Source organism: Helicoverpa armigera, chromosome 26 (assembly GCF_030705265.1).
Source record: "Helicoverpa armigera isolate CAAS_96S chromosome 26, ASM3070526v1, whole genome shotgun sequence".
Taxonomy (NCBI): Eukaryota; Metazoa; Arthropoda; class Insecta; order Lepidoptera; family Noctuidae; genus Helicoverpa; species Helicoverpa armigera.
Window position 1 is genome coordinate 7174696 of NC_087145.1, and position 16321 is coordinate 7191016.

At 36.1% G+C, this 16321-nt stretch overlaps 1 protein-coding gene and 1 non-coding gene across 6 annotated transcripts in view; one reads left to right on the forward strand and one right to left on the reverse strand.

Annotated features, from left to right (window-relative positions):
* Nucleotides 1-16321, reverse strand: part of LOC110372673 (paired box protein Pax-5) — a 99983-nt gene that overhangs the window by 17576 nt on the left and 66086 nt on the right. For all 5 annotated transcript variants that reach the window (XM_064041818.1, XM_064041819.1, XM_064041820.1 and 2 more), the window contains 5 exons: nucleotides 13127-13324; nucleotides 5294-5396; nucleotides 4699-4876; nucleotides 2653-2738; nucleotides 1423-1573 (listed from right to left, as the gene is read on the reverse strand). In XM_064041818.1, the coding sequence (XP_063897888.1) occupies nucleotides 1423-1573; nucleotides 2653-2738; nucleotides 4699-4876; nucleotides 5294-5396; nucleotides 13127-13324 (716 nt within the window). The remainder of the gene's footprint in view (nucleotides 1-1422; nucleotides 1574-2652; nucleotides 2739-4698; nucleotides 4877-5293; nucleotides 5397-13126; nucleotides 13325-16321) is intronic.
* Nucleotides 12013-12085, forward strand: Trnak-cuu (transfer RNA lysine (anticodon CUU)). Its single transcript has one exon. It is a non-coding gene; the product is annotated as a tRNA-Lys (tRNA).

Genomic DNA, 16321 nt, shown 5'->3' on the forward strand with positions numbered 1-16321 from the left:
CGCGCAACGCACCCCGCGCTCTCGCCCGCGTAAACCGTTGCGGAGGTAGATACAATGTTACACGCCGCCGTTGTAATAATGATACAACTTAATACGTCTGGTAAATATAGTAAAAAAAAAAAAAAAATTTTTATATATATATATATATTGTATTTATATATATATATATATATATATATATACATATGCATATGTATATAAGTTTAAGCCTTTTTAATATATTGTTATAGTAGTAATTGTAAATATAGTGTAATGGAACGTGAAAAAAAAGAAAGAAATACACTTACAAAAAATAAATGAGATCCCACCAAAAACATTAAATGTAAAAGAATGCCAAGTCTCTCGATGCAGTCTTTCCATCGTAAAAAGTTTTGAGATCTCATAGAAGCCAAGTCCTATTCAAAATATTTTGTAGTTATAAATCAACATTTAGTAATTGTATCAATAGTTTTCTTTATATTATAATTATAGTGACTTGGCAATGAGCACAAATTAAAAGCTGCTTGCTGCCTGGAATTATGTGCAAATGTTACTGACGAGACCAGTGATCAGATTATTTGTTATGTGTGAATCATGATGGTCACTACCGATTACATGCTCCAATACAATAATTAAGAATACCTTACGGGCCATCGCTTTATGAAAGTAAATGAATCGAGAGTACACTAAAACTGACTGCCGTTGCCGAAATTCGGTTGGGACGACACGGATAAACCAAAAGAAACTTAATTTTGTGATATTAATGTTTACGCATGCGGTGTGTGTAACTTTCAACTCCTCCAAATATGCCGTTTTATTTGTTTCTTCTTGTGCTCATTGCCAAGTCACTATAATTATAAAATAAAGAAAACTATTGATACAATTACTAAATGTTGATTTATAACTACAAAATATTTTGAATAGGACTTGGCTTCTATGAGATCTCAAAACTTTTTACGATGGAAAGACTGCATCGAGAGACTTGGCATTCTTTTACATTTAATGTTTTTGGTGGGTTTATTTTTACTTAAGCTTTTGAGAAACCATTTTCTTTCTTAGGTGTAACTTGACTATTCCATAACGATTAATTTTTATTTATATTTACATTTTGAAGATTCCCATGTTGCGGGTTAACCGGAATATGGCGATGAAACGCTATATTATGGACGTGTTTGAGATCGTCAATCAAATCAATAAGGAACTTTCTTAGATGTGTTCTACCATCAAGAGTTTTGATATTATTGGCGGGGGAATATTGTTCCAGCATTTAGTAGCAGCGTACTTAAAACTGCCTCTGAAAGCAGTACTGTGCGGTTCCGTGAGAGTTGCTGTGAGCATTGTCTTACCGGGCGTTCTCTCTTACTAGCAATCCAGTTGAGTTTGTTGTACAAATAGGACGGTTTTTTGTATTTTAGCCTTCACATACAGCACAAAACCACTTACCTGAATGCGGCGTATAATGCGGATGAGCAGCGTGCTCGTAGGGAGTGTCAAAGAGTTCTCCGTAGTAGCCAGTGGCACCACCCGCCGCGCCGCCGAGCTCCGATAGTAGCTTGTATTCGTCTTTCAGACTCCATTTTGATGATGACCAGAGCTGGAAAGAGGATGTCGATGAGAAATCTTGACACCAAAAGGTCTTTTTATCGATAATAAGGAAATCTTTATGTGGTTGAGGATGGGCCATTTTTGGTGGCATTTGAATGCGCGTCAAAATGTTTTCATCGGAATGGTCAAATTTAACTTTAGGAGCTAATTAGGCTTTTTCTTTTGTGATAGGAGTCTATAGTCTTCGAACCCGTATAAGTGGGTACCGACTTAACTGACTCGGTCACTCAATATGTATGTACATTTTATGATTCTGATTGCAATCCGCATCTGTTTTTAAAAACAATCCCAATTTAATTCCCAAAAAGATAGCATAAAAACATTGCAAAACAAACAATCCAACATACCAGCAAAATACCGATACACCACCGAAAAAATCACGCACGATTTAATTGCACTTTCATACGCACGTAATGGCGGGCGGATGTGACGTCATTACCGTCCGACCGCCGCCATTCGTCACTGCAAGATGGCCGCTGAATTTACGCGCCAATCCGTGCCAATGGCACGAGGTTGGTTTAATGTGATGTTAGTCGGCTGTTAATTTGTGTTAAGCTGTGGTTGTCTTCGTGGTTATTTGGTTTTAATGGTTAATGGTGGAGGTAAATCTTGGAATCGGATTCTGGGTGTAGTAAAAGTAGAAGTGTAAATGCATGTCGAGTCGTTAACCCTGACTGTTAGGTATCTACGTGTCTGTTCACGTCATCTATTTAGTCCCAAACTAATCAGAGCTTGTATTTTGGGTATTCAATCTATCCAAACGTACTTATATACTTTTCTTTTGTAAGTTATATACACACAGGAACACACAAAAGACAAACGTTTGTCTTCTGCGGGAATCGCACCCGCGACCTCATGGCAGGTAGAATCACTATCTACTAAGCCAACTAACTGGTCGATTAATGTAAACAACAAAAATCATCTTTTTTATTTTTACGTTTTTTATTTGTTTTCTTTGTGCTAATCGACATATATTAACCAGTGTATTAACGTATTTAATTTAATGTTATTAGGTACGACACACCCTATACAGGTATAGTAATCTGCAGTAAGGAAGTATAAACTTACGTTAGAGTATATTTGATCACCATTGTAGTGACTTCTTTGTCTTTTCACGTCGTCTTCCGAATGGCTGTTGAAGTCCCGATTCTCGTCTGTAACAAATATTAAAATTAGAATCTCTTTTTACCTTGATTTCTTACAGATTGTATCTTAAAATTGGCTTGAACTGGTTATTTGGGGAGCGGCACAGTCCTTATAGGTTACCAACCATGTGCCTTTTACCAGATTTCAGACAATCAAAATCGTCAGTAAAACCTATCAGTCGTTATATTATGGAAACGTAACATAGCGACTTAGTTTAGTAAAATCATCATTATCTGCCTTGCCTTGTATCAACTTTATCGAACTATGTCTTGTCGATTCCCAGTCTAATGGGAAGCAACTGAGTAAGTACCAGTGTTTGTTTTTTATACAACAACTACCTACTCGAGTCTATAGATAACCAAAATATTAGATAGGATTTTCATAAAACGGAAGCGTAACATAATTCCTCTAAAAATAACTCTCCTAAAATCCAAAAACATAGAGTCTGAAACAAAGTTCAGTCTTTAAAATTAATCTGAAGTTTGAACCCCTTTATCAAAACTGCTGGCTTTGGAGTACATAGGGTAAAGTTGTAAGTGATGTTAGTAGAGTGTAGGCAGTGAAATACTCGCGGACTCCCCCGGCGGGGCCCGTTTTATACCCCTTAAAGTTGCTAGGGATGGCAAGTTATCGACATACTTTTATCGATGTCGAGGATTTTTATCGTGGGATACTGCAAAAAATAAAAAATCCAACATTTGGCGGTGATGAGGAGTTTTTTAAAACTTTTTAGTTTCAGTGTAAATAACTCTTTATAATATTATTTTTAGTAGAATCTTGTAAATAACTCTATAAACATAAAGAAGCAAATGTTGAAGAATGTTGCAATAAATACTTATGAAGTTACTTATATAATATTTGGCAGATTAATTAGTGATGATGAAACTACATTCATAAAGATAAAAATTTAGTCTGCAGTTAATAATTAATACAAAGAAATATGATTGAGAAATGAACTTGTTTCAATAATTGATGTATTTTACATCAATTTCCTTTGAATTGTATTTATAAAGGCATAATTACTGAATCCAATTTAACGGTTTGTCGGTCATCCATATTATAACTAATATCAGCTTAAATAACATGCTCAATATTATGATATATTGTTGTGATTTTGTTTCTTGAATTTAGACAACTGCTGCCGTTTTACCTAAATTCCGAGATACATTATTTCTGTAGCATTCTATTTATTTCATGTAAATGATGTACCTACGTCTTATTTTGATATAGTAACAACACCACTTCAAAATTATAGTCCTTATCAAAATCGATAAAAATATCGATACTTTTTTTCCCTAACTCCACATCACTAGCATCCTTTCAGCCGTAGTGGCGTGCACGGAGCGCGACCACCGAGATTTACTGAGCTATTAAGTTTACTGCACAAATTGTGACCTTATTATTATAAGTTCTATTAAATTCTACTCCTGAACTTATGGGGAATACTTAGAAGACGTAATTTATAAGAGTGTGAAATTTAAGGGGATTGCATGAGGTTTGAAATTAGGTTTAAAATTAATCCACTCGATTTTGAATTGACGGGGTAAAGATACTCGTATGTGGGGATATTTCTCACTTATAGTGACTAAAAAGGAACGCTAACTATGTATATCTTTCAAAAGCAGTGGTAGTCTGCTTCACAGAATCCGAAATAGGACGATTTTCTTTTGATTAAAAACTGTCTAACAAGAGTACTTTGTAATTAAAGACTCCTCTTTTTGACTTGTTCTTGGCCTAAAGGCCCTATTTATTGTCCACTGATTTCGGAAATAACTAAATTATATGCATTTTTAACGGCGACTTCAAACTCTCAAACTGAGAAGCTGGAACTCCATCGAAGTCGCTTAAAAATAAGCTCTTCACTTTGCTTTTGCTTTCCTTTTTTCAGCAAACCAGTTTCGACATTTTTGTTTTTCAAGAATCTTCACTCACTGGTAATCCTATAAAGTGCACTTGTCTCCAACTCACCCTGGTCCTCATGCCTCTTCCTCTTCAGCCCCGTCGCGTTGCCATTATGCAAGCCTTCCACCTGCTCTATACCCAGGATGCCGTTGATGCTGTAGCTGCCGGTGTTCGTCACGTGCTGGTCTGTGGTGGGAGACAGGACTGCTGTCGTGCCTGGTGCGTTGCCTGCGTGGGTTATCACCTGGGGGAGAGAAGGTTGTTGAGATTTTTTTTAGTTGAGGAATGAGAGATTAACACTTCATCTGGGTAAGACGTCGATAGCGGCATAATATTACGTTAATCTAAAAAGACAGCTGGCTGGTCTGTATGCTTTCAACGCTGTCCAATAATTAGTAAGTTATTGATGTTATCAAGCATTACAAGGGATAATAGTGAGTTCTCAGAAAAAGCAGGGGAATGCAGACAAGTCTGGTTTTAATCGCAGATTTTTGAGCACAAAGAACTTCGTGTTTTAATCGCAGATTTTTGAGCACAAAGAACTTCGAACGAAAATTATTCTTATTAAGCACTATTGTCACTCTATCGCGCTAAAACTGTTGAACCAATTTAAGTGAAATTTGGTACACAGGTAGTGTAGATTCTGACAGATGTCACTTACAGATACAACGCTGCCCTGCGCCGAGCTGATCTCCTGTTCTTGTTGCTGTTGCTGCTGGTTGTGCGCCTGTTTCGCTTTCTCTGCCGCTTTGTTGCGAACGATCCTGTCGACAAGAAGTATTACATTAGTTTTATTTTTATTTCATTTGTTTTTGCAGGGATTAGTTATTTATATGTAGAGGTTGCTTTTACCAGAATACAAATTCTTAGTTCATTATTTATTTTTTATATCGTTATTTATGTAAGTATGCCTAGAAGTTGTATTCAGACCATCCGTCAAAATTGATGGCAAGAACATTTCGAAGAATTAATTTATTAGATTTCATTTTTAATGTAGTATGTTTTACGAAGATAAGCATGGTGAACCTGTCTTCTGCTTGTTATCCCAAAACATTGACGTAGGTACATTTGGATTATTTAAAACTCTTCATCTTCCAGTGACAACATAAGAATAGAAAACTTTTAGTATCGATACTTAAAATCACTAGTTGTGCCATTTAATTAAAGCTGACGAAAAAAAGGAAAATGTTTGTTCGTTGTTTACATCTACTATCTACTTAAACTACGAGTATCAATAATAAGTCACATAGGTTCACATCTATGAATATCTCAACCATTACTAGACCACATCTCCACTCACAATTTCAATAATAACCTAACAATTTGCCAACGTCTGCGTTTTTTACGACAATGGCCGTCGGAAGCGCGACTAATCGCGGCGACTGCTTCGTATATTGCAAAAGGATGTTGAGTCGCGTGGCGCATAATTCATTGCGGCTTGCGGCACGCCACGGGATAATTTCAGTGCGACTAAAAAGTCGCAGTCGCAGTTTTGAAGGGGACGCAGTAATGGATTATTCATGTCATTTGCTCTAATTATTGAAGATGAGCGGGATTTTTGAGTGGGGTGTGGTATAATTTTTATTTTGGATTATAAAAATGATTGTGGTGAGAAAAATCGACAAATATAATATTACAAAAATGAACGTATAGTAGGATCTTCTCTAAGGCTAGACAGTTAGGTACACTAATGAACTATTGACTGTAGTAACATTTCTGCAATAACAAGAATTAAAAAAAATTTTTTTTGACTCTCAAGGTTCCGAATAATGTTCTTATTTTGTGTGACAATAGTTTCCTTTACAGTCTGAACTCATACGTTCACAAAAACAAACTATTATTAATATCAACATAAATATTCTCCATTTCATTACCACGTTTCATCAAAACCACGCTAAAATTAGCCAACAAGAATGACTGCCATTTTATCTATCCGCCATTTTGATCCCGTGACAGGTCATTCCGCCATGATGGATGGCGCGCTTTCGTGAATTATTGCCAGCCTCCTCGGGGTTGACATATGCAAAAATTGTTTAGTAAAAGTTATCAAAAAGGTGTTATTAGCTTCTTGTAAAAGAGTCATCAGTTTGAGGGGATTTTGGTGATCGATGCTCTGTTTGTTATATTCTGGCGTTTTGCGGAGATGATTTGTTTTCTTATTTTTAAGAAAATGTAGTGTGATAATGATTTCGGTAGTAGGTGTTTATTTTTCTTTTGAATGTTATTATAACTTACATAGTGCAAATAAAAATAATTAAAGACAGCAGAAGTGAGTTAAGCTTGGCATTCCTCACATGGTATAAGAACACAAGGGTTGGAATAACAATTTAAAATTACCCAAAAATTCTAACCCTCTCATAAAACACTAACCCAGGAAGGAACCAAACGGCAATAAGCGAAAAATAAACAAAAACCCGCGAAAATATTCGCGAAAAATTCACAAAATCGCAACAATTGTGACCGCAAAAAGCAAGGTTATGATATCCGTTTCCGTTAGGGTTACCAGTACGAGCCATGTTTTACCCTTTAATATTTTATTACCCTCTTTTCATACGAATGAATCGTTGGCAAATATTTTTGATTTATTTGTCCGCTTTGCCACAATTTACTTTACATAATGTTGATTTAGAGAATTAAGTGGATGGGTTTCCGTTTTTTTCGGATTTGTATGGGATTTAGGTTGTTAGGAAATGTAGGTATTATTTATGAGATGGGTTTCCTAAGCATCTACCTTAGAGCAAATACTTAAGGCATTTTTATTTTGAAAACTGCAAATATTTGGATTTTTATTACAATTGTCTGGTTCTTTTCTGTATTACCTATGAAAACCAATTATGGTCCTGTAATTTAGACTAAACCCCTCACAAAGGCGACACAGTTTAGTTTAGGGCATCAACTGACCTCAATTACCACCTAATCAGCATAAAATACTTCTCAAATCAACAACTAACACTCATCAAAAACAAATCAATTTCCCAAGTATCCATAAACAAGTCTTATCTAATTTCACACCCAAAATAATCTAAATAGAAACAGCTTTAATTCACGCGTTGACACCCCCTCAAATTATATTATTATTCCCAACAAACTCAGTTTGCGCGGCAAAAAAATCTAAATGTCAAACTGGGGTTGCCAGAGTTATGGCTTCAATTACCCGCCCGTCCCTCGATTAAAATGTCTTAGTGTTGCTAGGTAAGCTTTTTTCGTGCATTTTTATGTTTTTATTTTAAAGGGCGGTTCAATTTTGCTGAGTTTTTAAAATGTAGAATGATTGTTATGGGGTTTTTATTTATTGTTTTTTTTCTTGAACATTGATTTGTTGTGCTATTATTTTGTCAGACTTTTTTTACAATTTATTGTATTAGATACACCTCGTGGCTAAGCAATACATAATATATTACATGGGTATATGGATCAAAAGTAAAGCAACGTCCACTTGTAAGAGACAACCATGTTTCAAATACTGACATCGTTTAGACTGGAAGCAGTACCTTAACATATGTAGTTTGGTAAAGATAGATCAGATAAAAAAAAATATTTCTTTACTCTAATCTTTCGAATACATACAAAACATATAAACAATTACACAGATATGCATTTAGATAATTGGAAAATCAGGAAATTCCTTAATAATATTTTTTTCTTTGAATCAAACGCACTTATAGTATTAATTATTGTCTATTTTAGTGTATTGAACTCCGCACAGGATGTTTACGATGTTTCTAACATCGATCATCGACCTTTTGCTGTAGTTAGTACAATCGATACACATCGCGATAGATAGGGTAATGACCTTTGCATGGCTTTGCAATGTTGTATGCGACACAGTTTTTGCGGAAAAGCCGAATTTAGCTTACCTTTTGATTGATGTTAATAGGTATTTGGGCAGGTATTAGAACATAAACCATAAGGTATTGTCATTAAATACACGAAAAAGGAGACCATTTTCAAGAATTTGAAGTAGGTAAAAATCGCTGAAAAACTGGATTTTTGTTTTCGTACATCATTTTGTCAGTATTTCTTTTTTTCACTAAATGTTTATCAAAAATTGCACATATCTAATGAAACAAACTAACTACCTACCAATAATCAGAAATCATGACCCTCCAAATGACCTCCTAAACTCTAAACATTTTTCCCAAAAGCTCACTTCCACACGAATAAACCCCATTGACTCGCATGCGGTCTATTCCGAGTTCCGTCACTGTAACATTAGGATCACGTAGCCTAAGATAAACTTAATGGTCTTACTACAAAAACTTAACCATTTGTCAAATACTTGTCTAAAAAAAGTGTGCCTGCAAAATGGACCTAATTTCAACGTCATAATCTGTCATTTTTAGACAAGTCTTAAACTGACGTTTAAAAGTTTTTGTGGTAAGACGGAAAGATTTTAACAATACATCCCTTTACATGTTTTTTTAATTATTTTCCAGTAAACTTGAGATGTAGGTCTATCTTTTTATAAAAAACTGAACATATCTAAGATCCTGATGAAATAAAATAACAACCAATAATCAAAAATCATCACCCCCAAATGACCTCTAAACCCTAAACATTTTTCCCAAAAACTCGCTTCCACTCGAATAAACCCCATTGACTCGCATGCGGTCTATTCCGAGTTCCGTCACTGTAACATTAGTATCACGTGTCGACCTCGTGTCGGTCTCGTGTCGGCCTCGTGTTGGACGCGTGGCGGGGGTGCGAATAGGCCTCGTATTGGAGAAGTATGGCTTTAAAATAGAGTCCTGTGTTTTGGTATTTTGGTATTTCTCACTTTTGATTGTGTCTGTATTTTTGGTTGTTAATTTGATTTTGGTTGGTTGACGTATTTTACCTTCTTATCTTCGTATTGATATTGTAAACGCGAAGTTTGTATGCGTAAATGTATGTAAGACTGGATGGATTTTAATGAAATTTGAGAAGAAGTGTTTAATCAAGAAGCGGGTGAAAACGCTCAAATTTCTTATTTATATAACATTGTGAACCCCTTCCTTTTCCACCAATACAAAACATTTTTATTTCGAAAATCGTCAAAACCATAAAAATAAACCATTTCATATTTCCGAATAAAATTCCCATAAAAACTAATCAATTCAGCAACTACAAAATCATCCATACAAACTCAAAATAATGCAATTTCACCCCTGAGCAGTATATTGGTATCAATAACCCTCGCTTATTGTCCAATAATGGACTGATTGCACCCCGCTGAGAATGCACTTAGAGTGCATTTTGATAGACCAGCGCGTGAAGGGTTAGTCAAGATTAGAGACAAATTGCTTGTAAGTGATATCGATGTTAAAATTTATTGAATTTTGAAGATAAATATGGTCTTAGAATTCTTGTTTGATTCAAATAAACTTTTACAATCTTTACTGCCTTCTTCCTGATATTTCACAATTGGTTATTTTCTTCAGCTGCATTATTGGTTCGAAAATCTGTTTGCTTTGTTTTAGCAAAAGCCTCCTCCAAATGACCTTTACCAATATACTTAGATAAAAAGTAATCTATAGCCTTTTTCGAAATGGGCTATCTAATACTGAAAGATTTTTCAAATCGCGTGGTTGCAGAAAATATCGCGTTCAAGCAATCAACGAATTCTTCAGTTTTTAGTATAGATTTTTGGGGGGCATATATTATTCTTTAAAAAATCAGATAACTCACAACTATAAAATCAGGTACCTAACACAAAAATACAAAAATAATTAATTTACCTTATTCAACCAACATTCTAATACCATCAAACAAACAAGACATACATATTAAAAACTATATCCCACACGCACTTGACCTCAAGTGTTGCCAGCTTAAATCCGCGGCTAATTGCGTGTTGCCAGATAAGATAATACTCCCCGATTATGGGGAGTTTTATCAATTCCCGTATATTAGCTTGTCAGTGTAATCATAATGCTACCGTTTATTAATTTAGGGTCGCTTATCTTTATTTGTTTATCTGTTGATTGGGGGAAATTAATACTTAGAAGTGTGGTAATAGTGTTATGGTTTGTTGTATTAATGTTGAGTTATTTATTGGTTTTTGTGAATTAAATTAAGACTGCTTAGTTTTAAGTGGTATTTCTGCTACTTTAAACTACCTTGATATGTTACTTTAGTCTAAATGAATCTGTCATGTATCTACTAAGGTCTTCAAACTGACTTTGATATAATAGAATGCCATATAAGGCGTTAACAGTGGCTGTGCAATAATATTTATATTGATCGTAAATGAATTTCTTATGCAGTTCAACAGTTTTGCATGATACCTATATTCATAAATCCAAACCACTGACTTCTATTCTTCAAGAATGCCTTCACACAAGCAATAAATTAATATCATCATTGAGTGACTTCCCCATAACTCATATTGAAATACACATTCCAATGAATATAACCCAAATAAATCCAATAACACTAATCGAAAACTCGTGTACCAGGAAACAGCTTCAATAACCTATCATAAGAAAAATTCTACCAAAAATATATTATATAGAGTCACATCTCTATGGGACTCTACGCATCTCTACATTATATTATACTAGCTGGTGCCCGCGACTTTGTCCGCGCAGGTTTAGTATTTCGAACAATATGTTTACAAATTGTAGCCTATGTGTTATTCTGATGTATAAGCTATATTATTGTAAAGTTTCATTAAAATCCATTCAGTAGTTTTTGCGTGAAAGAGTAACAAACATCCATACATCCATACATCCATACATACAAACTTTCGCGTTTATAATATTAGTAGGATAATAATTCAATGGTGGAGGACATCCGGTGAACGGAGCACGTGTCTCTACTTCCGGTACGCCATCTTTGCACCCCCGTTACAGCCGTTTCCGGTTGTGATCACGCAACCCCTTAAGGGGCTATGAAAACTGCGAGTGAGACAATTGTTGAGACATGTTTTAGATGACTTCAAAAAAGGAAGAATTAGAAGTAAAGTAGAAGTTATTTTTACCTTTCAATTCGTTTCTTAGAGGAAAAAAAATACTTAGCTAGAATTGGGAGTGTAAAATTTCAATTGTCTAAATATGGTTCATGAGACTTACTGTCTGGTGACAAACATTCAGATAGAAGAAAAGACTGACAGTGGTGTCTTAATAATACCCCAAGTATCCAGTTTTCAGTACAGGTACGGAAACCTATAAATAAACTTCGCTCTTGTAACAAAAAAATCTGTTTAATATTAAATAATCTGTAGACTTTATTTGGATTATCTTTTACAGAGAACGTGTTAGCTGCCGATGTTTCAACCTTGAACCCTATTTTTATCTTGTTCAAACATCCACACACTGTAGCGAGTTTTTTTTAAAATAAATATGTTATATACCTAAATAATAATGTAGTCTGAATATTATATTGGGTACTATCGGCACAGCCCGGCTACCTCAGTCGGTAGAGCATGAGACTCTTAATCTCAGGGTCGTGGGTTCGAGCCCCACGTTGGGCGAATCTTTTTATTTGAAGTTTTAACCGGAAATTCTGTTATTTCAATATTGGAGTCCAGAAATTATTTTTATTGATGTATTGATATTTAATTAATCTTTATTTGTTAATAACCACTTTTTTATTGATTAGAAGTTTTAACATTCACTCAAATCATTTAAGACGAGATCTGACCCGCGGTTTCACACGTGTTCTGAAAGAATTTCTTTCCGCATCCGTATAAAAATCTATACCTAAGTAGGTTAACTTCTTTAGTGTACCTCTATATCCATACCAAATTTCATCTTAATCAGCTCAGCCATTTTACCACCTAAGCGCGAAAAACAAGCTCACTGTTACATTCACTACATTGGTAAGTACAGTCGAACAAAAAAAACTACGACCAAAAAAGACACTAGAACTTCATGGCCCAACGTACTATTTTCTCCTCGACTTAAGTTCACGAACCAAACTACACCTTAACTTGTAACACTTAAAGTTGAAATTACAATGTGTACGAGTAGTTTTTCCGAAAAAGTTCTAAGAAAGGGATCGTTTCTCAGTAGAAGAACATTTTAAGATCATTGTTATTCTTGCTACATTTGTTGTAAGTAGATGTATGGAAACTATTGTTTTTGTGGTTAAAAGGAGTTTCAGTATGTTTAGTTATGTTCTGGTAGTTTATTTTATTTTTACTTATGTAAATAAAATAAATTATCGTTTTCGACTCCTTACTAAATACATTATTTAAGTTTTATCTGATAAACGCAACACAAAAAAATTGTGACACTTTTTTCATGATATAATAGATTAAATGGGAAATCCAATTCAACTTATTATTTTGTGAGAATTATGAATGTTATAATAAAATTACTCGAAAGTAGCCAAAAAATTAGTTATCTTATTTATCAAAACAGAACAAAATAATTATGATAAATGCACATAGTTATTTTCTAATTTTCTTATTCCAATTTGAACATTCTTAAACGTAAAAAACACAATAAATCTTTCTTAACTCTTTCCATTAAAGATCTTTAACCAACTCTTACATAAAAAAAAAACTTACCTATTAATACTGGACACGGAAGGCACATTATCCTGGCTGCAGATCCCCTCACTCAGGAGTCTGTCCCTGATCTCCCAGGCGAACATCGTCGGGTTCTCTCTCTTGTATGCGGCGATCGCGTCCACTACCGGCGGCGTGGCTACCTTCGGCTTGGAGCCTCCGATCACGCCCGCCTTGAAACTGCCCGTTTCGTAGTACCTGGGGAAAGTGAGTCTATTTATTTGGGGTCGACTGTACTAATGTTAAATTAATTTTAATGAAAAATTCAGTCAACAATGGAATTCAATCAATGACATAAAAAAATTGGGAGAAATATGTGGTATCAATTATTTCTTTCGAATTTTAGGAAATACTCGTCTGATATGAAAAATCTGTGTTTTATTTTGCAATTTAATTTATCGACTATAGTTATGCATATGTGAAGTCAACCGCAAAATCATCTGGTAATTGGCATATATTATAGATAGTATCGCGTTCATTCGTTGACATCGGACGCGTTTGCACTGTTCGCAGAAATTATTTTAATTTCGTGCCGAGCGCGGCGTCAGCCGCCGCTTATTTTGATACCATGCGTTCGGAAGAACTCGTGGCGAACGAGGTCCTGGCGTTCCTGCAGTACCAGCTGGACGTCATGGATGAGGTCAGTGTGACACAAATATGCACCTCGAACTTCACCGAGGAGGAGATACGCAGTGCAAAGAAGCTGTTGTACGAGTCGCTGCAAATGGCAGACCGAATGCCGTCCCGCAGGCGAGATGAAAAGGGAGAGAGGAGTCTTCAAGACACCATAAGGCTGTTGAAGGAGACCGACCCGGGCGACGTGCCAACGTTCGTAGCAAAGGACTTGCGGAAGCTGCCCCCGGTCACTTTCGATCACGTCGACGTCACCAGGCTGTTAAAGGACATCACAAGTATGAGGTCCAGCCTGGTCGAGCTGCAATTGAAGCTGGAGGCATCGCAATCCACCATCTGTGATCTACGTAGTGAGGTAGCAGAATTGCGAAACTCTGTATGTAGGTCACACGCGCATGCCAACAGCGACAACACACGCCACGGACAGGTCAACGCATCGCCGCAGCGCGCCGAGTCAGCAAAATTGCACTTGTCGCCTGCCGTCGCCACTACTAGCGATGCGTCACCGTGCCCCGCCCTCCCCGCGTCCCCTGCCCTCGGGACGCCGATGAATGTAAGCTCGTCTAGGCTTGGACGTGTTTACTCGGATGCCGTAAAGCGAGATCCCGTCCAACGGCCACCTAAAGCTACTGTGGCAATACAAAAACAGCCCGAATCTGTACCATGTAAAGGGACAACTGATGCAGATGGTTTCATCAAGGTGGAGAGAAGGAAGAAGAAGCCATCCAGCCGTAATCAATGCGGAACTGCGTTGACTGGTCCGAACATGCTGCTGCGCCCCGCAATACCTACGACGCAGCTGTATGTGTCGCGCCTTCATCACTCCACGAAGGTCGAGGAGATCGTGGAGTATATACGAGTCAAGACGAACTGGACCTTAAGAGTCGAGAGGTTGGAGCCGAGACACAACACAAATTTCAAATCGTTTGTGGTACGTGTGCCGACTCAGCATCTCGACATGTTCCAAGAAGCGTTTTGGCCGAAAGGTGTCGTTTTCCGGCGATTCCGCGGGAGGCTACGCGACACCACGCAGTGCAACACGACACCGCCTATTCGTGTCAGCAAATAGATACCTATTGTTTTGACGATCTATTTTTGTATGTATTAGTTTATAATTATTTTAATGTTAATTGTTATTTGTGTATTGTATTTTCTATGGGCCCTTGTTGCCTGAATCAAATAAATAAATAAATAAATAAATATAGGAAATAAAAACAATAGTTTATATGGTAAATAGGATCTTGAGTTCATGGAGATAAAAATGGAGTAGGTACCTATAGGATTATAACCTGATTACTTATGTATTCACTAAGAAATAATAAATTATTTGTAAGAACGTAGGTAATTATATGTCACAACCCGTTAGAATTCCAAATCCCAGTTGTCTAGCTATTTATATTAATGATTTTTATACCATAGCAATATCATTGCAACAAACTGATTTTTTCGTTACCCTTTCCCATTACAAAAAATAAGACCATAACTCAAACCCATAAAAACTCAATCAAAAATCACCAGCGAAAGGGCAGACCCCCGGTTCTGACTTAAAATCCAATTGTCATAATACTCCTGTTGTATCGTCAGACGAATTTAATTATCTACAGCTAATGCCAGGTCCCAAAGGAGTGGGGGCGTGATCGTACAATGGTGGGGCTGGTTCATATTGTTTACGAAGGATGGGACAATATGGTACGATTTTTTTGCTCCCTTTGGTACGTATTTTGAGAAAGCACTGGTACTCAGCTGAATCCGGTTAGACTGGAAGCCGACCCTAACATATCTAGTTGGGAAAAAGGCTCGAAGGATGATGGTACGTATTTTGCGAAAAATTATGGAGTTTTAGAGTGTAAGGAACAGTTTTGATATTCCATTTGTTTGGGCCATACATATAGACAAAAAAATGTATTTTTTTAATACATTACAATTCATATGAACTTAATTATCTTCAGCTAATGCCAGGTCCCAAAGGAGTGGGGCGTGATAGTACAATGGTGGGGGGCTGGTTAGTATTGTCTACGAAGGATAGGACAATATGGTGCGTTTATTGTTGGTCTTTTGGTACGTATTTTGAGAAAAAATGTTGGAGTTTTATCCATAGGTAGGGTACTATAGTGAATGAAAAAAATGTTTTTAGCTTATGACAGTTTTATGGTCCAACTATCTACTATCCATTTAATTCTATAGTCTTTCCTTACTTTTTATCTTTCTTATTATGCTTAATTTTACTATTCTACCTAAATTAGGACATGCAAATACTTGTGTTTAACAATATCTAGCTAGTGTCTATAAAGTAATTTTCAAAAGCATAAGATTAAAAAAAAACAAGATTATCAGCTTCTACCGCACTTAAGCAATTTATAGTAAGGGCGCGCTCACATTGTGGAGCATTACAATCGTCGTGATAAGTCAATTACGAGTGCGATCACACCCTAAGTGAGTGGTACTCTGAGGTACAGATACGGAGAAAAGTGTTACACGTCTAGTATTTTTTAAGAGATATTTTTTGTTGATTTTTGGGTCTAGAATTTTAGTTTTGGAAGACAATTTTTTTTGTGAGTAATT